Raw genomic sequence first — 23,083 nt, 5'->3', positions numbered from 1 at the left:
CCACCCAATCAAGCCTTCCAGGGTGGCACGAGATAGTACACCAGTCCATGCCCGATGGCAGCCGCAATGGGCGCAACCTGAATCATTAACCTCGATCTAACCAGACACCGGTGAATTGACTCACCCAGTGAATCCAATGATATCCCGGAAAGGAAGACCCGACATACACTCCAAAACATCTCGCCGGGTTTAGCGCTGCGGCAATTTAGCATCACCCCGTATGGCACAAAAGTTGCCATGGAAGGGAACATGACACGTACAAGCCCCTCCATATCCCTCGCGCGTATACGCCGACCCTAAACTGACCACCCCCAAAACCATCCCAACCAGCCAGGGCGACAAGGCGGCCCCGTACACCCGCACCTGGCGCGGGTCCAGTCCCACTCCAAAGGAAAGAAAGATTAGAGCCAGAGAGCAGATGAACTCTAACACGAATGCCTCTCGCACTGGGACGAGTGCAGTGTTAATTGAGCAGCCTCCCACGGAATACTTGCCCGACCCAAAAGCCGATCGTAGCATCCACCCGGCTAGGGCACCCCCGAGAATCTGCCCGGCCAGGTAGAGCACCATACGCGGGAAGGAAATCAGGCGAGCGAAGAAGGTCGCAAGAGTAATGGTTGGGTTAAGATGACTGCCGCTGACGGCGGAAAAGGAGAAGATGAAAAGGGTGAGGATCAGCCAGTTGGTGATGCCACCGACAAGAGGGCCCAGAAAGGTGGTCGTGGCGAAGACGCCAGCAGAGGTCGAGGGGGTTGGAGGCGTGATTAGCGAGGTAGCTGCGGCCCAGGCAGTGATGAAGACTAGCATCATCGTTCCTATCCTAATCAGCGAATGTGGACTTGGGTTGGGAGGGTGCCGTACCAACACATTCGACCACGGCGAAGCGCCACAGATCGAGGTCACTGAATCCGTGCAGGTTGAAGGCATCCCGAAAGCTCATCAACGGGGCCGCATCGGGCACTCTCCGCAGAAAGTCGGCATTGTCGGGATCGCTGCGGTCGAGGACGATGCCCTGGTTGCCACCAATGCGCCCTACAAACGGTTGGACGTGGGGTTTGCATGACAAATGTTGAATGGGTTGGGGATCGACGTTGTCGTCGGGATACAGTGGGCCAGCCATGGTGGAGGGCCTTACGTCTGCTGATAAGGCAGTCCCTCGTATAAATAATATGCAATTGAGTTCGTGGTGGTCCTCGTATGTCGATTACATCACTGCTACGGACACCCATGGTTGAGATCCGGATGACGTGAGGGTCTGCGGAGATGCGAGATCACATAACCATGAATAAGCTCGCGTAGAGTTCTAGAATGTTGAGCATTATGTGATTGGGTACATGGAACCCCAAAACTGATTGATCCCAAGATACTACAAAATCCGTAGTCAGCTGTCCCCTTGTTTCCTGGAGATACGACTAGATGTTAACAGATGCTCTAAAATCGGCGTCACAATACCGTCCTGAGGTATGCTAGGTTGGAGCGATGTTAACAAAACTCCCTGGTAACCTCTTCACACCACCTATCCAATGCCTCTGCCTCGCCCGTCCCTCCCTCCCTCATAGCCTCTAACAAATCCTGCCTTGGACCTGGATGCCACCTCCCAAACGGAATCCCATACCGTCCCCCATCCTCCACCGTAATCCCCTCGTCAAAGCCCGCCCACAATAACGTATTCACACCCTCCTGGGGAGTATAAAAGATTGGCTTACTCAACCACACCGACAACCTAGGCGCCAGATCATAGATCGGGGTGTAGATATTCCCCGGGTTCTGCGTGATGCTGATCACGCCCTTTTCTCCCAGGGTCTTGGCCATCCGAGCCGCCAGGAACCAATTACCCACTTTACTAACGGCGTAGTTGTGGTTAGGGTCTTGGTTAGGGGTGGTCAGTTCGGACGGGGGCACACCGCCGGTGGGGGCGAGAAAGTCGACGACCATGCTGGAGGACCAGATGACGCGGACGGAATTGGGCCGGGTGGAAGGGTCTTGGGCAGTGGTGGTCAGGATTGGGGTGAGGAGTCGGGTGAGCAGGTAGGGACCCGCGCAGTTGGTGCCCAGGTGAGGTTCCAGGCCTTGCGCGGTGGGTTGGCTGAGGGGAATACAGGCCACCCCGGCGTTGTTAAAGAGGAGGTCCAATCGGGTGGCGGAAGCCAGGAAGGCGGAGACAAAGGGTTGGATGGTGCGGAGGTCGGCGAGGTCTAGTGGGAGGTAGATAAGTGTGCCGGGAGAGGGAATGGTGGAGATGGTGGTGGAGATGATGTCGTGGATGACTTGTTTGGCTTTGGCTTCATTGCGGGCGCCCAGGTACACCGTGGCCCCCGCGGCGTACAGAAGCCCGGCCAGCTCCCGGCCCAGCCCCGAGGTGGCCCCCGTGATGATCACCACCCGACCGGGCTGGGTAAACATGGTGGCCCCCGTGAGGGTGGGTTTGGCGGGGAAGATTTGAGGCCAGATGCGTTTGAGGGTCTCCATAGTGATGCTTGGGGGAATGAATATGAACAGCAAAAGATAATGCTAATTGGAGATGGGAGATGGGAGATGGCCGTCTTTTAACGGGGTTCCTGGCGGGCTAAGACGAGGCTGCGCCGCTGGTGGCGCGGGTGGGGACCGGAGGGCCCCAGGACAGCAGGCTAATACACCATCGTTTCCCCCAACGTGAATTCGCAAGTGTAACCCGACTCAAGAATCCTGTGGGGAAAGCAAATACCAGCATGGACTTGGTACCCGTTGCGTACAAAAAGCAATGTGTTGATGCAGAAACAGGACAGCAGACGAGATACTGCAGCCTGAGGGGTCAGGCAACATCGACATGGCCCCAACCCTTAAAGTGGCTCCACCGACTCCGCAGAAAAGCTAAGAAGGGTACGGCGTATCATTTTCGATTATATGGCCAGCTGGCTGGTCAGAATCAGATCGATCCGCCACGGCACGCACGAGCCCCAACAGCCCCGCTGCCGAGGTTGGTTGCCCGGGGCTGAGCGCGAATGAGCTGGACCGCATGGTAAAGAAGTCCGAAGAGAGCTGGAGCTCTGCGATACTCTTGTGCAGGTTCCACTTGCTAGTTGTTTGCAGTGGAAAAGGCCCTCATCTGCAATCCTGCACCGTCGCAGTCAGCTCACTCTGCCTGGTGCTTACGGGTCCTGCGGAACGACCAATACCAACTTCCTGACAAAGCCTGACAAATCCGGCAGCCTATCCATTCATTTATTGACAACCCCAGTGACCTTCATCGTCATCATATTTCACCTGTTTGGAAAGGCTTGCTCAAGCACTCTTCCATTCTCTCCCCATGACTCAACCCCACGGCCACTGCGACCCGGCCTTCAGCCGCATCCATGATCTTTTCCAACAATTCCTCACCTCCGAGGAAGAGCTCGGGGCATCCATATGTGTCAACATTGACGGCCAGAATGTCATCGACCTCTGGGGCGGCTACGCAGACACAGCCCGTACCAAGCTCTGGGAGAAGGACACCATCACCGTCGTCTGGTCCGTCTCCAAAGTAATCACCGCCATCGCCACCCAACTCCTCATCAGCCGGGGTCTCCTCAACCCGAACGAGAAAGTCTCCAAATACTGGCCTGAATTCGCCGCCAACTGCAAAGAAAACATCCTCGTATCCCACCTTCTCAGTCGCACCTCCGGCGTCTCCTCCTGGGAGCTCCCCAATACCCTGGAGGACATTTATGACGTAAGAAAATCGACCGACAAACTGGCGCAGCAGCCCCCCTGGTGGACTCCCGGGGAACATTCTGGCTACCATGTCACCAACTACGGTCACTTGCTGGGCGAGCTGGTGCTCCGCGTCAGTGGCAAGCCGCTGGATGAATTCATTCGCGACGAGCTGGCCTGTCCCTTGGCTGCAGACTACCGACTAGGATTGCCAGAGGAGAACTGGTCGCGGACGGCCGAGATGGAGCCCCCACCACCGCAGGATTTCAAAGGCCTAGACCCACAGAGCGTGGCCTACAAGAGCTTCATCAGCATTCCGATGCCAGCCGAAGCACCCATGACCCCTGCCTACCGGAAAGCCAAATTTGGCGGGGGAAATGGTTTTACCAACGCCCGGGCGCTAGCTCGCATTGGCTCAGTTGTGGCTCGAGGGGGTACCGTGGATGGGAAGCAATACCTTACCCCTGAGACCGTTGATCGCATGTTCGAGGAGCAAATCCGGGGTCAGGATTTGGTATTACTGCAGTACTTGCGCTTTGGGCTTGGGGTCGGGTTGCCGGTCCCGCAGACGCTTCCTTGGTTGCCCGACGGTCGCATTGGATTCTAGTGCGGCTGGGGTGGCTCGACTCTGATTATGGATGTGGAGCGGCGGATGACGATTGCGTATGCCATGAACAAGATGGCCCCGGGGACGCTGGGCTCGGACAGAACGGCGGCTTATGTGCGGGCGATTTATGAGGCAGTTGATCAAGTGCGGCCGTCTGCTCAGTGGAGTTGAGAGCTTCGTCACTCTGGGTGCAAGTGTATTATAACAGCCATGGCGCAATGTGCAAGGATCAATGAAATTCACCACCGTACACTTCGAAAGCAAAGCCATCAGGTGCTTTTATGTATTGTTGGAGTGAACTCTACTCCACCTCGTCAGTATCCTCCACGTCACAATGTCGAGCATGAGTTAAAACTTGTCTCATCATGCATGCAATGGGTTTATCAGTAGAGAAATAAATAAGAGAAGAAACCCACCCACGAAACAAATGTCATGAAATTGGGGAGTGAAACTTTCCCGATAAGGGAATCACGATAACACATTTCCCGATTGGGTGCGGACCGGAATAGCAGGAAATCCGGCAGGGTTGGTTAAACAATCCTCTATTAGGAATGAGCCCTTTACCATTCCCCGCTGAAACCTCTCTATATGAGCCTTTTCAAAGAGAAGGATAATACATACGACCACAGGGTGTGGAGAACAGGGCTTCCCGTCCGCTCAGCCGTACTTAAGCCACACGCCGGGAGGTTAGTAGTTGGGTGGGTGACCACCAGCGAATCCCTTCTGTTGTATGTTTTTATGCCTTTTTTTGGATACATGGGTCGTGAATCAGCGGAATTGGGATGGCGATATACAGCAATAATCATATAAATAGCAGGTACCAAAGAATACCATTTATCTTATAGAGTGTAAATTAAAAAAGGGATGTGCTACAGCCTACAGGCACACCAGACAGGCACACCGGCCAGGCTAACCACACACCTTCATGATTCTCCGCCTACCACTTTGGGAAGTTACAGGCAGAATATGTTAAGTTCATACCAATACGCCAAAACGGAAATCTGCTGGCTATCTGGAGAACAGACAGAATGAAAGACTCTGTGTTCCAACACAATATAATACTCTGTATGTCTTTACTACGTGAAGTCCTTACCCAAGGCCCTACGCGCGGTCCTACGTGAGATCTATCCGTACTTGGCAGCCTGAGGCGTGGTTTACAGCCTGAGGCACAAATATATTGAAGGCGGTAGGCTTTGGCTTGTTTCAAGATGAAGCCAGTCCCAACCCAGTAGGCGGAGAGTCAAAAAGGTGTGGTTAGCCTGGCCGGTGTGCCTGTAGCGCCTCCCCTTGAAAAAGACAAAGACTACCAGATCATGAAATGTGATTTTTTCTAGCAAATGTTCTTTGAAAATAATAGATTCTCCCGTACAAGAAACTGTTAATATCTATCCTTCTTTCATAACATCAAACTTTGACGTGATTAAAATCTGGGATAACTCCGGAGATACTCCACCGCCTTCCTCAAACCCTCTACCCCGGATGGAGCCCCACCATCTCACCTCCACGCTTCCATCCTTCTCAAACCAACTCGGACAATGTAACAATTGGCACATCTTTCACAAAACATGACCCAACTATGCCGGCCATCGACGCACACAAAGGCAAAGGTCGCAGCACGCCCCGCTCCCAAAGTGGATGCTCCAACTGCCGGCGCAGCAAAGTAAAATGCGACGAGAAACAGCCAGTCTGCACGCGTTGCTTACGGAAAGACCTGCACTGTAGTCGAAACCCCCTCACTTTGAAGTGGGAAGCCGAGTACCATGCTCGAGGTCTCGCATTTGGCCGTACGGGCGTTTGGAGAAAACATTCCTCGACCAAGGAGGCTAGAAGATGTACTGCTGGTCAGACTAGCCTTGCAACTCCTAGCATCAGTCAGTGGAGCTTCCTTAACACAGATAGCTCAACTCTACAGCATCTGCTGGATCAGGGTGCTGCTGGCTCGGAAGTTGTGCTCATGCCTGCCAGGAATGTCAAGGTATTTAGAAGCACCCCGAGTATCAGACCCGCGCCATCGGTCTCACCCATCGTGAGCAATCTGGAGCAAGGCTTCTTTTTCGACTACTACATCAACCAGATCTGCCCACGTACCAACCCCAGCCAGGTCTCTCAGTCACCATTTTCATCTGTGATTCTCCCCTACTGCATCTCCGGGCCCCCGGCCGTGATCAAGGCTCTAATGGCTTTAGCTGCCTGTCACTGGGCCCAACAAGATTCCCGCTACGCCGTCCACGCCCTGAGGCTCAAAGCCCAAGTAGTGGCTGACTTTCGACGTCGCATCGCGAGCGACAACCAAGCCTTTCTCCTATCCCCCGACCCCGAAGTTCTCGTCCTGATCATGCTCCTCTGTCTCTACGAGATCGTAGACCACTGCGACCGACGATGGATCGTCCACCTCCAAGGCGCAAAGGACATCATTCTTCTGCGGCGCCAGCAGCTACCCCAAACCACAGACCCGAACCCAGTCTCCGAGTTTGTCGAGTTGTTTTTTGCCTTTCAGGACGTGATGGGCCGCACGGCCTGTGCCAAGGCGGACCTTTTTGGATCCAGCTACTGGCCCGAAGACGACTCCACCATCAACGACTGGATGGGCTGCAGTCCGAGCCTGGTGTCCATTCTATTCGCAACCATGGACCTGAGTCGCAACCGACGAAATGTGGTGTCCACATCCGAGGAACTGACCTTTTGCGCCCGGGCCTCGAACCTCCAGCGTCGACTGGACAACCTGATCCAGAGGCCTGCGGTCGGCCGAGAAGATGAGATTCTTTGCATAGTGGCCGAATGCAAGAAGCTCAGTTGCCAAATATACATCCAGTGCGCGTTACATGGGGCAGATCCCTCCACACCGTCGATCAAAGCCACAGTGAAGAAGATCCTCAAAGGACTGTCGAGCCTCGTTGCGAAAGGAGGTGCCAGCCACGCAATGTGGCCGCTATTTGTCGCAGCCGTGGAGTTGGACCCGCTCGACGATGTTATTCTTCCTGACTTGTACACTGGCATTGATACACATGGCCGTAGAGTCGTTTTACAGCTACTCACGGAGATGGCCAAGACCAGTGTCTCCAGCATTTCTCGCACGCGGGCGGTGATTGAAGGGGTCTGGGAACGTCGGGATTTTTATTTGCACGGTACGAACGGGGGGAGGAAGAGTGGCTTGAATGACTGGGAGCAGTATGTTGTCCCGGGGAGTGATGCGTTGAGCTTAGTGTGAGGGTCATACTTCTATACTTTATGCAAGCGAACATGCTTAGAATTGGTCGCAATAGGATAGAGCATTATACATAATTCCAGGTCATAAAAATAGCATCATTGACTCAAACCCCTCGTCAACACAGGCATTTGATGACCCCAATGGGATAGACCTTCTTGTCCTGTATGTTCTTAGCCGAAAACTAAAATTCCCCGAAGCGGCAAGTCTCGGGCCATGCCGCCACGACGCCCGTCGGATCGACCTTCCCGGAGTATAAACTGTTGGAGTGGCTACTAAGGCGATTCAACCGTGTAGAATGAGATGGATAATGATCTAGCTAGGGGCCTCGTAGGCCATCTATATGGACTAACTAGCGGTGTAGGGAGGAGTGTCACGTGACCCTACGTTGCCTACCGGCGTGGGAGCCCATCGGGGATCCCAACATAAACCATCAGATAATCAACCCATGCATCAATCGAATCAGATAATCAACCCATGCATCAATCGAACAAACACGACATCGTAGCATCCTCCCATTACAAATACTACTCATGATTCCCGTATATAACCTTCTGAAATTCATCCCATTTACCATCATCCACTCAAATCTCATCCCCCCACCATGTCATCCCCCCACCATGTCATCCCCCACAACCTGGCAAGTCGGCATCATCGGCTACGGCTTCAGCGCCAAGATCTTCCATATCCCATTCATCCAACACTCCCCACACTTCCACCTCCATGCCGTTGTCCAACGCAACCCCACGTTCAACAACGACGTGACCGCCGACTTTCCCGGTGTGGTTTTATATCGCACTCCAGATGAAATAGTTCAAGACCCCACTCTCGACATCATCATCGTGACCACCCCCCCGGACACGCATTTCCGCCTCACAAAACTCGTCCTCGAAGCTGGGAAGCACGGTACCCCATCCCCCCTTCCCCATACTTCACACCCTTCATCATGATACAGTATTAAGAAAGAACCAGTGGTCTGCGAAAAACCATTCACGCCCACCTCCGCCGAAGCATCAGAGCTAGCAACCCTAGCCACTAAGCAGGGGAAACTCCTCGCCGTATTCCAGAGTACACCTCCCCCCCCCCCCACACAAACCCCCTACCAATCCACATCCACCCCATCAATCCATCTAATCTACCAATCCATAGACCGCCGCTGGGACTCCGACTTCATCACCGTCTCGAACCTCATCAAGACCGGCACGTTGGGCCGCATAGTCGAGTTCGAAACCCACTACGACCGCTACCAACCCAAACCCACCAGCACCAAGAGCTGGAAGAACCAAGCTATGGCCGGCCACGGGGCCATCTACGATCTGGGCGCCCATGTCCTCGACCAGGCGGTGCAGCTCTTTGGTGTTCCAGCCCGCGTAACGGGCGTGGTGGGTAGTCAGCGTGAGGAGAATCCGAGTGGGCTGGAAGATGCATTTACTGTGTTATTGCACTATGCCAAAGGACCGCTGGTGACGGTGAAGTCGAGCGTGCTGAGTGCGGAGGAGGAGCAATTGCGGTTCTGGGTGCGTGGCGAGAAGGGGAGTTTCAAGAAGGTGGGTAGCGTGGGTTGAAGAGATTTGGGTGGTTTTGTGCTGATCGCAGCCTGTGTCTAGTTCCATGTGGATGTTCAAGAGGATCAGCTGTTGGCTGGAATGAGACCCGGAGATGCAGGGTTCGGAGAGGAGTCGTCGGAGCGATTTGGTAGGTGGATTGGGGTTTGATTCTGGGGTTAGTGTGTATGCTGATTGATTGTTTGTTTGATAGGAACGCTCGTGACGGTTGCCGATGGGAAATTTTCCAAGGCAGAGTACCCCACCGACAAACCACCGACGTATGCGGCGTTCTATCAAACGTTGGCGGATGCCCTGGCTGGCAAGGGGAAGCCGGCTGCCTCGGGCGAGGAAGCGCGCGATGTCATCCGGATTATTGAACTGGCGAGAGAGAGCTCGATGCTGGGAACGTCTCTTGATTTCTGAGATAAGATTGCATCTCGGAAGAAAGCTGCGACCGGGGGCGTGCACCTTTCATTGATTTTATGACTCGGTTTGCGATCGTTATACAGAAGTAATAATTCCACACTTGAACCTAACCCAAAATCCTCCTGTAAGAAAGCATAACTCACAGCTCGGCTGAACCCCATCATTCAAAATTATCGGCTCCGGATCCAGGTCCTTCGACACCATTGTATACGGAGTAATACAAGCGGGATACTATTATACCCTTATTAGCCACTGCCACTACCCCCGCTTTCCACCCATCGATATATAAGATAAAGGTAAGGTCAACTCACATCCAGTAAGTTCCAAACCACCGTATAAGGCGGCCATCCAAAGGTATCAAGCGGAACGGCTGTATTCTGTGAATAATGCTGCATGGAGGCACGGGTTAATACAATCGACAGGTGTAAACACGACGGAATAGGATAATGCACGGGACAGTTCCATCAGACAGTACTACTAGATATCTCTAATGTAGACAAAAGACATGCTGCCACTATAAAGCTCATGATGTACCACCATGCGATGATTCAAGGCCTATAATACGGACTTGCGATGCGGCGGACGAAGACGGGGAAGGAGGCTTTGATGAGCCACAGGCGGGTGTAGAAAGAGGACTAGAATCGCCAGTTGGGCGTGCAACAGGTGCGCTAGACGGTCGGTAATCTCTGATCTCTGCTGGAGGTCAGTCATGCAAACCCGGAAGCTCACGTACAAGGATTTGAGCAGGGTCCGCCGGAGAATTGTCTGCGTGAGAAGCATCAGCCAATCAGCGTGGACGAAGGCATCGTCAATCCAGAGACGGTGGAAGCCTAGACAGCGTGAAAGGAAGTTGTCGTCCGCTGCCGCGGTACGATGAAGAAGTCTCGGCAGATGTTGGCACCGTTTCGCAATCGTGTAGTTGGTAATGGGGGAATTCGGACTCGTCGGTTTGAAGGTGCCATTTGACCCTGTTTGGGGTCACCGCCCGTGGCGTGGTAAATATACGAGGATCGCAGATCCGGCCCATCCCATGTCCACATCGACCCCATGAAATGCATTCCCCCAATGCTGAGATTGGTTTGGGATTTTCCAGTCCGCAGTCGCGGCATCGAGGATTGCCTGAGCCTCCTTAGAGCCGAGTTAGGGTGCGTCGAACAACAAAGAGGAAGAATGCCCTCAGTTCCGTGGGTTAATCAGAAAGATACAGCAGCAGGCTGGGATGAGGGGCGTGTCTAAAGAGAGTTATGGAAGAAGAAGAGTCACGGTGTTGAAATTGAGGCAGTCATGACTCGTATTGATCAGGAAGGTGGGGGGGGCACGTGAACACGGAACGGGGCTAGCCCTACGAGGTCCTCTCTACAGCCCTCTACTTTCTACGTTCTCTTTTTCGTTCGTCCTTCATTTGATGGACCCGATAGAATAGAGCCGCGCCACGCTTGAAGCCGCCACTTTCGATCAACATCACACTGATGTTGGATGGAGGTCATTGGTCCGTCACAAGCTCCTGACAATGAAAACAGACTAACGAATTACCCTCCAGGAGGCGGTATTCTCGCACAAGCCGAAGATCCAAGCAAAGTCAAGCTGGGCGAGCGAATGATTATTATCGGTCTTTTCGTTCATATGAAATGAAGCATCCAACACCTCCTGTGGCAGTTGGCGCGGTAGCTTCCGAGGCACGGGACACGGGACATTCAGGTGCCTGGTTGGCTAGTAGGCGAGGATCGTGTCGTTATTGTTTCCGCATCTATAGCCTCAATATCATCACTTTACTTCGTTTCCCTAAAATAGCGCTCCCGCAAAAGATAGGTTGATAGGTTCTCCAAATCAAATGGCTTCCACGCATCAAGTTGAGCCTTATCAGTCAAACCATCAGAGTTGCGCATAACCTCCGTCACCATGACATTGATATACGCTAATCGACTGACTCACACCAGCTTTTTTTCTATCCTTTTTTCTATTCCCATACTATGATCATCCTTGATTTCTCTACACCACCAATCTCTCTACCTTGATATATCCATCTCTTACAATGATGTATCAACGTATTCAAGACCTGGTAACCGCTCTTTGCCATCCCAGGAATTTACGGAAGTCCTCCGGGACAAAAACCCTCATTCGTCTTCCTCCTGATATCTTTGAGATGATCTTGAAGCTTCTGCCTCTTCCATCCCAGGCTTGTCTGGTTTTAACATGCAGTAAACTCTACCGAAAATATAAGCCTATTACTCAAGATCATCGACTTCGATTTCCGCGGTTATTATCTAACCTCGATCCTACTATCAGTCCTGGCCAAGCTGAGGTTCCTCGCAACATCTTTCTCCGCCAACTCCAAAACAAAAATTGGACTTTCTGTGAGGCATGCCTTAAGCTCCACCCGTGGGATAAGATGTGGAATTCTCATCTATGCGATGCAAACGCCGGGATCGTCGACCTCTGTCCCTGCATCAACCTCACTCCTGGGGACAAGTCCAACTTGATCTGGTTTCTCATTGTGGACTTAATCCCTCCTGAACTCAGTTGCCTCTATTCCGTTGAGCAGGGTCAACGATTTGAGCTGGTGACCAACCGGGATCGACGCATCCCGCCGAGGATAGTCAACAGATTCACCAAGGCATTGGTACACCGCTGTACGGTACACCACCATCCAAATGCCTCGATGGATCTGCAACTCACGGTGTACCTGGCTAACAAAGATAACCGTCTGGTTCTCATGGCGGATACGGGCTATCATCTTACCTTGTACTCCCGGCCTCTCCTGATTTTGATGACGCCCTATTTTGCATGTCCCCATCGGAGTTTATTTTCTTGGGCGTATCATCAATACCAGCATGACAACAATTGCTTGGTCTGTGATGCGTGGTTTCGGGTGGATCGTATACCTCATTATGATGATAAGGAAAGGGATGTGCATGTTGTCAGGAGCTTGGGAGGAGTGAGTTACCCACTAGATATTGCGTGGCAGGAGCAATGTCGGCTTCGCGATCCTGTTTCTTATACAAGACTCTGGGTCAATGGTATTTGATTATGAGATTGGCTTGGGGGGTGTGTTTATTTTCCTTTCTTGCTTTCTTTCCTTGCTCCTTTATTGAAATTCGGTTACGGCTCGAGAATTATACAGCGGATATACTTCCTCCGCTCCTTCTCATTCATACGCACCTTCCATTGTAGATCGAGAGCCCATTGCATAGCATATCGTAGATTGTAACGGAACCCTTTCTTCTTCCCCCTTTTTTCCCCACCATAGTTAGCATTTTCTTTTTCATTTTAGATCTATAATTCCGGCCTTATATCCATATTGATCATGCTGTCGGTAAGCGACTCAATCATGCTCGCCGCCCTCGTCACCACTGGTCTCTACAACCTCGTGCAGACTGCCAGAACGCTGAACTTTCCGGCCCCGTTCTGGAGATGGAGAGACTGGGTAGTGAGGGTCCCCGGACAACCCCGGGGAGAGGGTAGGCAGCCCCTGCCGAAGCCCCAGGACTTGATAGAGAGGGTGGCCAGGGAAGAAGAGGGGCGCCTCCCTCTCCCCGGCCGGGGACCTCTCACGGGTGATGAGGGCGGCGAGCACTAAAAAAACAAAAAAAAAACGAAGAAACATTATTGAAAAAAAAAAAGGGCGGGCGGGTGGGATATTCAGCTAGAGGGTGGGTGGGTGGGCAACAAAAACGCAAAAAAAAAAAAAAAGAAAGAAAACACACCAAGGTGTATGTGTCGCTGCTGGGGAGGTCTGTCGGGAATGGAGTGCGGAAGGGGAGCGACGTTGGATGGGATTCTGTTTGTGCTGCGGAAGGGGTCTGAAATTGGATGGATTTCTGTGGTACTGCATGGGGAGAAGCCTTTGGGGCGCTGCCAATTGTCTCGTTGAGAAGCTTCAACAACGTGCTTGGACTTCTACGCACTGATGGTGGTGACTACCAAAGGTCAGGACAAACTGCACTTCTAACCTCACTCATTCTTCTCATACAGGTCGAACTTCAAGCTATCACCATCACCATGGCTGTTTTAATCCTCCCTCTTTGTCTCCGGACAGACCGAGCACATCCTCGAACCCCTCCAAACGGCCACAAGAGCATTGGATACTTCGGCATCGGGCCTGCTAGAGAGAACATTGCTGGCGGACGGCTCTACGAGACCTTACAATACAATCCTTGCTACATACTTGACACAGCAACTCGCAGTCCAAACGCCCGAGAAGCATCCTTAGGTCTCCAAGACAATCGTCAAGGACCAACGAGCCGGAGCATACTGGCAGTCAAAGCACACCAGAAGCATCCCTAGCTCTTCAAGACAATCGTTGGGAACCAACAAACCGGAGCACACTCGCAGCCAAAGCACACGAGAAGGCTACTGCTACTGGTTAAGAGAGGAGACATGGGCCAGGAACTGAGGACTAATGTATGAAGAACTGGATGGAGGAGATCAGGAATAGAGATGTTTGTATAGATAGTGAATCAACAAGGGACTGTAAAGAATTATATGAGTGTTTCATTAGGAAAGGGTCTGGATCTGTATATAGTTTTCTCAGCCAGTTCGAATAAAGGCCCCAAGGGCGTGCATTTAAATATATGGCAAGCATCATCATCATGTTTTTCTTCTTCATGATTGACGAGCTGAACGCTGCGCGGATCAGTCCCGTCGACCGACAGGCGGTGGGTTAGAATTATAATATCTTAAGCGATGTGAGTATCAAGGCGTGGTCTATGTGCATGGAGTGCAGAAGATCCCTACAATTGGAGTACCGGTATCTCTAGTCCCGGGTAAGTCCATGGGGACTTGAGTTGGTGTGAAGAGGTTACAACGGACGAAGCTTTGTTCTTGGAGCTGGACCACCGTTTTACAAGCCAGTGTTGTTTGTGCTTTTGATGAAAAGGACGACAATACTCAATAGTGATTGAAGGCCGGCTGCGCATAACAATAAGAGAGGGAAATACGGATGTTTCCCCAACGTTATAAACCACCCCCCCTGTCTGTCCCAAGCGATTCCCATATGCATTTAGCTCTACACCTGAGCTTCGCTGCGATGCTGTTCCAATTTGTTGTAGACCCGCTATCTTCATCTTTGGAGTGGGAAGCTTGCCATGCGAACTAGAACGGTAGGTTGGGTATGACAGGGCGCGTTTCCGATCTTGCTGGATGAACAACTGTCGGGAGGAGGCGATGGAAGCAACGGTACTATGTGCTAGAACAAAATTGTTCTGTTAGTATATGGTTAATGATAAGAGTATGTACCACCTCATGGCGGAATTCCAACACTGAACGTCTCAATCTTCAACAGGTGGAAGCTGCTCCATTCAAGCTTCTTAGTACCAACAAGCAGGGAATCATTGTAGAGCGATGGTGAGCAAGCTAAGCCAAGCCATGTGCCAGATCGTCGCTTTGGAGCAAGGGGGTATGACTGAGGGAGGACCCTGGGTGATCAATGGACAAGGTTCTCATTCAAACTGAACCCTGCGGAGTAGTTGCCAAGCGCCCCCAAGTCAAGTCAACCGTCTGGCTATCTGTGTAATGGCAATGATCCCATAGCTATCCATATCCATATGACTCGGGGATTAGGCAGGTGGAAATCAAGGTTCATTTGATTGTGGCTGAAAGATCAATTCAAAGATATCATCGTGACCTGTCAAGAATAGTGGACAAAGAAAGTAATACAAGATGTCTATTGAACAAAGTTGAACCTGGAAGACTCTAGGACCTCTCATAAAAAACTGTAACAGTGACACCGTGAACAAAATTGCTCCATGGACATTGATAAGCCTTAGGATAAACATGGAGGGTTTCCCCTCCGATCGTCACCGGACGGTTTGCTAAGACTAACTTCGAACTATGTCCTGGAGCCACAATAGCTTCCCTTATTTCGTAAATCCATGGCATTATAATCAATCGGTCCTGGGAATGTTAGTTCATGTTTATAATTCTTATATATGAGACTTACCTTGGTCGTGGGAAATCATCGTGAAAACAAGGCGCCGAACAGGAGAAGGCTTATCCCCTGGGATTTGAACCGAAATGTATGACTGCACCCACTCTGAGGTCATCTACAACACCTCCATTGGATCTTCTCTGCATGCGGTCAGAGGCAGTGCACCGCATTCATTAATTAAAAGGTGCTTCTCGGCGTCAAGAGTTCATCTTCCGGCCTCAATAATCCGGAGTAGGTCCGGGTACCAAGACTTCCCGGACTATCTCCGGATCCAGGCCGAGTCAGTATCCCATTCAAGCCCGACTTTGGAATTCCATTTGGGTTGCACAAGTATTTTAATGCTTCCTGCTCTTCCTCTTTCGAGTGCAAAGTCCAAGGCGGTCTTGCCACTATTATTGGCGATACTGGCCAAGGTGAGCTCGCGATCACTACTGAGTAGGAGTCGGATCATTCCTTCAGTTCGTTTTTCATTCGCATTCTGTACAGCAGTATGCAAAGCGGTGTCTCCAAATTTATTTCTGCCGTGGAGTAATCCGATATCAGAAGACTTGATAAGATCGACGACCCCCCAATTGAAATTCCCCGAACTGCTCTATGGAGAATAGTGTTTCCCTGACTATCGCTTGAGACAAGGCCCTGGCTTATCACAAGATCAAGGAATTCTGGCTCACACGTTTCTTCGGTAACCCAGCAAAGGGGGTCTTGGCCAAACTTATCAGCAATGCAGGCGTCGGCTTGTTGATTCAACAAATACTCGCAATTGTCCAGTTGATATGCCCGGACAGCCTCTAGTAAGGGTGTTCGTCCCTCGCCATTCACTGCATTTAGTATAGCCGGGTCCAATCTCAAAAGGCTGGACAATTCCATTGGCGTGCATGTCCGGGCAGCCACATGGAGTGCTGTTTCCCCCAAGTCGTTCTGGCAGCTCACATCAATATCGGGTGTACTCAGGAGACTCTCGACGACTTTCTTGTTGTTGCAGCTTAAAGCCATCATGAGAGGAGTATCGCCGTCATCATCTGATCGATTTACAACAGAGTGGCCTCCGTGTTCCAGTCGCCACATTATCAGCCTGGAGTCTGGGATTTTGGCTGCAATGTGCAATGAGGTGAACCCCGTAAAATTTGCGGGGAATCGGATTGCAGCTTGGTCTTGGGAGAGAAGTCGGACTTTCTCAAAAAGTTCATCACTCCCAGCCACGTTGTAGAGGACTACATTATGCAAGGCCCTTCTTAATAGACTTTCCCACTCGGTGTCCAGAGTACAAGCTGGAACCCCCTCAGCAAGCATACGCCTGACGAAACTGACATTGCAGCCCGCTCCGCAGACTTCATGCAACGGCATGGCCTTGAAAACCTTGTCAAGAGTGGTTAATAAATATTGACGATCATGCGCTAAGCACCAATCTAACAGAACAGAAAGCGCCCCCTCGTTGCGATGCAAGGCTGCGAGATGCAGCGCGGTTCTGCCGTCATTCATCATGGCCCCAACTCTGGCTCCATTCTCCAATAATCTTTTCACCAGCATATTTTGGCCATGCTCCGCGGCGAGACACAAGGGAGTCTTTGCCTCCCTGTCTGTTGCATCAATATCAGCACCCCTCTCTAGTAGCATATCTACTATGTCAGCATGGCCATGAACAATAGCACACGCCGAAGGGGTCATGGACGAATTCGTGCCCTTCCGTTCCATGTCAGCTCCTTTATCCAGCAACATTCTGACCACGCGTGTGTGACCGTTAGTTGCTGCAGCCCCGAGGGGTGTTTCGCCAGTGGGCACAACCGCATTGACATCTTCGATATCGTTGATTAATAATTGCACCAGTGGTTCGATACACATTGATGCTGCCCATCTCAGTGCGCATCCGGAGAACGTGGAAGGCAGATATCTCAGGTAAGATACCAAATTTTCGTAGTCCGATCTCAGCCTACTGGGAAAACATGCTAGTTCTTTCAGGGCTTTAAGGCCCTGCCATCTTAAGATCACTGCAGCGATATCTCCGTTGTACTTTTGGAGTTGTTTCACCAAAGCCTCCATAGCGTCGGTGGTGCAACACCCAGTGGTATCAACATTTTGCTTCTGCTTGTCAGCCAGCTAGTTCGTGATGTTTGGGAAAATTGCGTATAAATGCGAGACTTACCAGCATTGCCTCTAAGATGAAAGCACAATGTACCGGCACATTGATGATGTTCCGGAAGCGCCGAAAACATCTTCTCAGACGAGCGACATCGTCAAAGTCGTCCAAGGCTAGACATATCGAGAGAAATATCTCTGTGGGGAGATATGTTAGATTCGCCATCTCGGAATTATGTCTAAGATGAATGTGGGGGGAAAGAGGAAGGGCCACGACCAAAGCTTGTCAATCATCGTCGTTTAAATAGACCTCGTCGTGGGCATTATTTACATTGATATCTCCTACCCCCCAGTCATCTTCCGAAGAAGCTTTGTCAGATGTGCAAGTAATGAGTTGCACCATGGGTGTATACCAGTTGCATAGTTGGTGTATACCTAACTGCGATGACATCGTGGACAACTGGTCGTGAACTTGCCCACGGACTCTCTGCCACAGTTCACCAAAATCCCTATCTCATGGATAATGCAAGATCAGGTCCGCGTGCTATCGTGGTTTCGCGAAAGTGCATTGGTGACATCCGTGATTGCATGCATGTCACCCGCGAGGCTACGGTGGATTTCCGGCAACTGCCACAAAGTTTAATTTGGGGAGGGACGGCCAAGACAAAGCCATCAGCGAATTCTAGGGGGCTTTCAATGTTCGGCTGTGGTTTTCCTCTGATGGTTGTTGCTGACGTCATCTATCAAATGCCACCCTTTGTGCTTTCCACTATCACGTGACCCTTACTGGTTGAATGTTTTGACGGTCGACTGGAACTAGGCAACCTCAAATGGCAGATGGAACTTGTCCCTGACAAATACCACCCTTGCTGGATCTTTCCGAGACTAATGGGGACTACACTCCGACGTTGAATATTTTTTTCTGGGCCAATATGTCTTTCTGGCCGATGCGGGAAGGCCTGGCCATGGCTATACGCAGGGCTTTGCCGTGCCACGCGATCCATTCCAGAGACATTGCTTCGGTTTGTTGAGGATTCTAGTCTGCCAGAAAGTTTCAATGGTTGTTAGTAAATTCGACAATCATGGACGCGTTAATAATATGTGATTCGGTGGAAATAGACATATTTCAGTCGTCTATTCGTCGCTGAGTCCGCTCCCCTTGAACACCCAACAAAATAAGTCCTCCCTCCCGTCCTACACACGGATCAAGAATATATACAGAGTTAAGAAATTTCGGATAAAAAAGAAAAACATACAACAGAAGGGATTCGCTGGTGGTCACCCACCCAACTACTAACCTCCCGGCGTGTGGCTTAAGTACGGCTGAGCGGACGGGAAGCCCTGTTCTCCACACCCTATGGTCGTATGTGGTATTTTTATTCTTGGTTTGACTCATATAGTGTTCATGAGGGACAAGACTTTATATCGGCTGAAGAGGTATTCATTATCTGGAATCCTCATCATTCGCAGTGGCCACTCAATTAATAGTAGAGGACTTCACTGTATGCAGCCTTTCCATTATACATGTTAATCCTTCCTTGACGAAGAAATAGAAACATCCATGAAGCTCAAGCAATACAACTAACTCTCTCGCCGTGGAGATCCTCCAATGAATCCTGACCACCACTTAATACAGCACCTCCATAACAAATACACCAATACATCTGTCTCCACCCCCAAATACCTCCAAAATACCATCCAACCAATCAAGAACCCACAAAGCTCACATCAGGATACGCCACCGAAGGCCCACTCAACAAATCCGACATGCGCCCAGAAACCAAGTACCGCAGGGTAGCAGTAACATACGAAACAACCACATTCTTCGCCCGCAACGCGCCTATCGTCCCAATCCAATCAGCCTGAATAACCTCTTTCACAGCCTCTGAGATAGCCAGCGCATCAACCAGCACCGGAAAATCAGAAAAGGTATAATGTTTCGACTGCGCGAGTTGCAAGTGAAGTTTCCATCCCTGCGAATTAGCCAAAAATGTCCCCCAGCTTGGATCCGTGGTCTCGTTGTGGTCTGCATTAGCGAAAAGTAGGAACGGACTTGATAGTCCTTTATCCACGACAGATCCCCACAGTGAGCCGTCGAGGTTGATACCCCCGACAAAGCGATTGTCTAGTAGGATTGTCTGCGCGGCTGTTGCTCCGCCGAGGGAGTGGCCCATGATGGTTACTCGGTCTAGAGAGAGGAGATTTGGCGCTTTTCGTGACAAGGGGAATATGTCTCTGAGGACTGTTGCGTTGTGGGTTTGATTGAGCAGGAAGATCATGTCTTGGACACGGACGTTCATTGCGAAAGTGTATTGGGCGTTTGTGGTGGTGTTTTCGAGGATTCCGAGGACTGTGCGGCCATTGGGAAATTCCACGATGTTGGCGTCGTAGGGGTGGTCGACGGAGATGACGGCGAATCCGTTACTAGCGATGTCTTGAAGAAGTGAGGTGTACATCAATCTGGAGGTACCCAGAGCTGGGGAGAAAAGTACAACTGGGTGATTTGCTTGAAGGCTGGAGGGCTGCTGGGTCTGGGTCTGGATCCGAAAAGACTCGAATGTTCCTGGGGCTATTCCAAAGGACTGGAAGAAATTGTCTTCATACTGGGCGGTGGCATTCGGGATGTAGGATGTAGGGAGGACACTTCCGCAGTTGACGGGGGTGAAGGTGGTGATCATAATTGAACGTTTTCCTCCTTTTGGGTCGAACGGGTCGATTCGAGACTGGTCGACTAGTTCACTTGCCTGAAGCGTGACGTCGCATGGTCCGGTGCCCGAAGGAAGAGGCACAAATGCCGTCTGTCCAAGGCTGATGAGGAAAGGAATAACGGAGCAGAGAATGGCCCGGATCATTTTGGCGGCTTTCTGATGACTGGGTTCTATGAGATGGAAGTATCAGTGGGATCCAGGGCAAGCATCTTGTATTTATATTCGAGTAGTCCGAGGCAGTGGCTGATGACCCAGTTCGTCTATATTGAACATTTGAATGCCTGATCGGTGCTGTGGTTGATGGGCTGGTAATTTGATGATTCTTTGCCCGACAACAGGATCTTGACCTTGACGGGGGGCCTTACAGGAGACTAATCCTCACCATGATGTTTCACATTATCACTCGTGTCTTGCTATGTACTTGGAAGCCACATAGTAACAATGAAATACGAAAAAGAAGAAGTTTAGGGTGTGAAATATGTGTCTGGTAGTTACCGCTGGGTAAGTGACCGAAAGGAACGGTAATATAAACTTCCTGTTGATTCCGTAGGAAGCGGGAAGGCATTGAGGCATTTAAATGACCACTGAGATCTCCTACCTACAGCTTAGGGCCACGAAAGGATTGAGGAACGAAAAAACTAACAAACGCTGACACTTCCAATATGCGTTATTATTCAACAAGAAAGCACAAGGAATGCCGCGCTCAGATAAGATGCGCAAATTATTTGTTCTGCAGATGACCTCATTGCAAGTGGCCCGCCCCAAGCTGATCCGATTTATCCGCGCGCTACTCTTAATAGGCGGAGTAGCAGCACTATACCAACCAATGAGATTTAACATTTTTCTCCTCGGCCGTGACACAGCATGGAGATATCGGTCCCTGGCATCTAGCTTATTCTAAGATGAGAGTTGCCCAACTAGGATGATCCTATGGAAGCGGATAATCTGATAAGCGGCCCTACCTGGTAGGAGTCTTTCGCCCCAAAGAAGCACGTCATGTACATAGAATGTCGCTTGTCATTAAAGGCAAATATACAAAAAGGTCTTGTAGAATGAAGTCCTCACTCTTTTTTCCTAATTATAATGCGACTCTGTTTGTTTCTCCGAGCCAGACCAAACCTTTTACAACCGTGTCCTTTCAACCAATCCCCCTCAATCCGTGCCTTTGCGTCACTCTCACTAGGCACATCGGCTAGACCGTGACATTCACCGCCCCCAGCGTCTTATTCAGCCAGGCAAACATTGCTGTCGTCATTTCCTGTGTCGCCCCGGTTTGACAATGATATCCTGCAGTCCCATTAAACCGGTGCCGAGTTGCGTTATCACCTATTGCCTCGGCGACCTGTTGCGCCTGTCCGGGGAAGATATTTTCGAATTCAGCGTCACCGACAAATACTGGCATATTGATTCTGTCAGCAACATCTGCTAGTCGGTACTGCTTGGCCTGATTGAAAAATTCCGAAGGCGAGTGCGTGCGAAACACCCACAAGCCCTGGTCGAGACCCCAAGCCGTATTGGTGTCGAGCTTGCCGGCTTGGCGCAGCGAGAGAAGCTCTTCGTCGAACTCGCTATAGTTTCCTGCCTCGTACATACTCAAGAGGTCGGATGGTAACTCTGCCGAGTACCCGGCATAAACATCCCAAACACCATCGATTAGGACGGCAGCGGACAGTCGAGGCTCGAATGCTGCCGCGCGGGCAGCCAAATAACCACCGAAGGAATTTCCGACAAGCACCAGGCGGCGCTGGTCCACAACCTGGGACTTTTCAGAGAGCACGTAGTCCACAACGGGAATCACAACGTTTTCCCAATCCGGGATAAAGCCTAGGTTCTCCTCACGAAGCACGGTCGGTTGGCCTGGTCCTTCATAAGTAATGCAGTTCCACCCTCGCGCCAGGCCGGCAGCAACGAAGTAATGGTATGAGTCTTCTTGGGCTGCATCGAATCCGTTTCCGATAATCAAGGTAGGCCGTTGCTCGCTGTTGCTGCCCGTTACACTGTACCAGATGGCTTCGATCGTGAAGTTGCCTTTCTTGGCGGGAATGCGAACCCGCTGGCCAGGTACAGGTAGAGCAGCCATGGCCTTATCGAAGGCTGCAGTCTGTTCCGCCCACAGGGTGTTTATCAGTGGGTTGCTCCAGTTGCCATGTAAGAACATATCCGCACGACGGAAATACTGGGCAGCAGAGAACCACATATCTCTGACGTTGATTGGGTCGTATGCGTTTTCTGGGTCTTGCGCCATTGCCTTGGTATAATTGGCGAGTTGGTAAAACTGCTGACTGAACGAGTTCATGTCCCCGGCTTTGATGTTTTTGGCCGCACCGAGGACAGGGGCGATATCCGATCCTCCAGTTGGGGCATCACCGAGAGCAATGAGATATTGAAAGTTGAAGGCGGAGTCTGTGCCCAGCTCCAGGGTAGGGATGTCGCTGGTTGTGTTTGCGTCAGCTGCTGAAGAGCAGGATGAAAATGTTGCCAACAAGGCGTAGATACTAAGGGAGAGCCTCATATTGGAGGGTAAGAACGAAACAGATGATTTCTTTCGTGTCCGATGAGTGTATTCGCTGTTCTGGTTGAGTATGTATATGCCACGATCTGAAGCAACTTCCCGGGTTTATATATCTTGACTTACAACTCATTATGAATCAGTCTCCGGGTTAGGCATCCCATGTATGAATTTCACATCATCAAAATCAGTGCCAAGTAGACCGAAGAGAGGGTTCTTTTGCGACGGTGCCAAACCGTCCGGAGATCGATGATCTGGTGCCTTCCACGATGGTGATAATAATAACAAGCATATTAGGCACCATGGTAATCCCCGGATTGGCCGACAGCCACACTAAGCCTAATCAGATGCATCTTTTGCGATTCCTGGTGTCTATTGGTGTAGAGTGGATCCAAGGTGGGGTAGTCAGGATG

The 23,083-nt window shown here is 51.0% G+C and overlaps 7 protein-coding genes across 7 annotated transcripts; 3 read left to right on the top strand and 4 right to left on the bottom strand.

Moving 5' to 3' along the window:
• Positions 1–8: 8 nt before the first annotated feature.
• On the bottom strand, positions 9–1,120 carry BO94DRAFT_495887 (MIP transporter; the record flags this gene model as incomplete). Its single annotated transcript, XM_025609275.1, has 4 exons — positions 9–77; positions 125–195; positions 261–815; positions 862–1,120. 4 exons carry the CDS (start codon positions 1,118–1,120, stop codon positions 9–11), a joined length of 954 nt encoding a protein of 317 aa, XP_025465659.1.
• A 168-nt stretch (positions 1,121–1,288) lies between these two features.
• On the bottom strand, positions 1,289–2,505 carry BO94DRAFT_536858 (short-chain dehydrogenase). The gene has a single exon (XM_025612131.1). The coding sequence runs from the start codon at positions 2,467–2,469 to the stop codon at positions 1,483–1,485; it is 987 nt and encodes a 328-aa protein (XP_025465658.1). The 5' UTR covers positions 2,470–2,505; the 3' UTR covers positions 1,289–1,482.
• A 449-nt stretch (positions 2,506–2,954) lies between these two features.
• BO94DRAFT_536857 (serine hydrolase domain-containing protein) lies at positions 2,955–4,524 on the top strand. The gene has a single exon (XM_025612130.1). It carries the CDS (start codon positions 3,287–3,289, stop codon positions 4,274–4,276), a length of 990 nt encoding a protein of 329 aa, XP_025465657.1. The 5' UTR covers positions 2,955–3,286; the 3' UTR covers positions 4,277–4,524.
• Positions 4,525–5,805: 1,281 nt separating this feature from the next.
• On the top strand, positions 5,806–7,564 carry BO94DRAFT_567255 (Zn(II)2Cys6 transcription factor). Its single transcript, XM_025614614.1, has one exon. The coding sequence runs from the start codon at positions 5,853–5,855 to the stop codon at positions 7,482–7,484; it is 1,632 nt and encodes a 543-aa protein (XP_025465656.1). The 5' UTR covers positions 5,806–5,852; the 3' UTR covers positions 7,485–7,564.
• Positions 7,565–8,096: 532 nt separating this feature from the next.
• Positions 8,097–9,575, top strand: BO94DRAFT_520295 (oxidoreductase). Its single transcript, XM_025610101.1, has 5 exons — positions 8,097–8,387; positions 8,454–8,549; positions 8,631–9,028; positions 9,089–9,176; positions 9,240–9,575. The coding sequence occupies exons 1-5, from the start codon at positions 8,102–8,104 to the stop codon at positions 9,449–9,451; spliced, it is 1,080 nt and encodes a 359-aa protein (XP_025465655.1). The 5' UTR covers positions 8,097–8,101; the 3' UTR covers positions 9,452–9,575.
• A 9,434-nt stretch (positions 9,576–19,009) lies between these two features.
• On the bottom strand, positions 19,010–20,582 carry BO94DRAFT_536853 (PAF acetylhydrolase family protein). The gene is made up of 2 exons (XM_025612129.1): positions 20,527–20,582; positions 19,010–20,331 (listed from the first exon to the last, which is right to left on the bottom strand). The coding sequence occupies exon 2, from the start codon at positions 20,303–20,305 to the stop codon at positions 19,160–19,162; it is 1,146 nt and encodes a 381-aa protein (XP_025465654.1). The 5' UTR covers positions 20,306–20,331; positions 20,527–20,582; the 3' UTR covers positions 19,010–19,159.
• Positions 20,583–21,106: 524 nt separating this feature from the next.
• BO94DRAFT_536851 (alpha/beta hydrolase family protein) lies at positions 21,107–22,911 on the bottom strand. The gene has a single exon (XM_025612128.1). It carries the CDS (start codon positions 22,671–22,673, stop codon positions 21,354–21,356), a length of 1,320 nt encoding a protein of 439 aa, XP_025465653.1. The 5' UTR covers positions 22,674–22,911; the 3' UTR covers positions 21,107–21,353.
• Between the last annotated feature and the right edge of the window lie 172 nt (positions 22,912–23,083).

The sequence above is a fragment of the Aspergillus sclerotioniger genome (genome assembly GCF_003184525.1).
Source record: "Aspergillus sclerotioniger CBS 115572 chromosome Unknown BO94scaffold_20, whole genome shotgun sequence".
Lineage (NCBI taxonomy): Eukaryota > Fungi > Ascomycota > Eurotiomycetes > Eurotiales > Aspergillaceae > Aspergillus > Aspergillus sclerotioniger.
Note: the sequence above shows the minus strand (reverse complement) of the source record. Positions and strands in the feature narration are given on the sequence as shown.

Excerpts from the sequence above, each read along its gene's own strand:
- BO94DRAFT_536858 (XM_025612131.1), bottom strand. The coding sequence starts at position 2,469 with ATGGAGACCCTCAAACGCATCTGGCCTCAAATCTTCCCCGCCAAACCC.
- BO94DRAFT_536857 (XM_025612130.1), top strand. The coding sequence starts at position 3,287 with ATGACTCAACCCCACGGCCACTGCGACCCGGCCTTCAGCCGCATCCAT.
- BO94DRAFT_536851 (XM_025612128.1), bottom strand. The coding sequence starts at position 22,673 with ATGAGGCTCTCCCTTAGTATCTACGCCTTGTTGGCAACATTTTCATCC.
- BO94DRAFT_520295 (XM_025610101.1), top strand. The coding sequence starts at position 8,102 with ATGTCATCCCCCACAACCTGGCAAGTCGGCATCATCGGCTACGGCTTC. Across the intron at positions 8,550-8,630 it reads ACTCCTCGCCGTATTCCAGA|ACCGCCGCTGGGACTCCGAC; the intron begins GTACACCTCCCC and ends ACCAATCCATAG. Across the intron at positions 9,029-9,088 it reads AGAAGGGGAGTTTCAAGAAG|TTCCATGTGGATGTTCAAGA; the intron begins GTGGGTAGCGTG and ends GCCTGTGTCTAG.
- BO94DRAFT_536853 (XM_025612129.1), bottom strand. The coding sequence starts at position 20,305 with ATGATCCGGGCCATTCTCTGCTCCGTTATTCCTTTCCTCATCAGCCTT.
- BO94DRAFT_567255 (XM_025614614.1), top strand. The coding sequence starts at position 5,853 with ATGCCGGCCATCGACGCACACAAAGGCAAAGGTCGCAGCACGCCCCGC.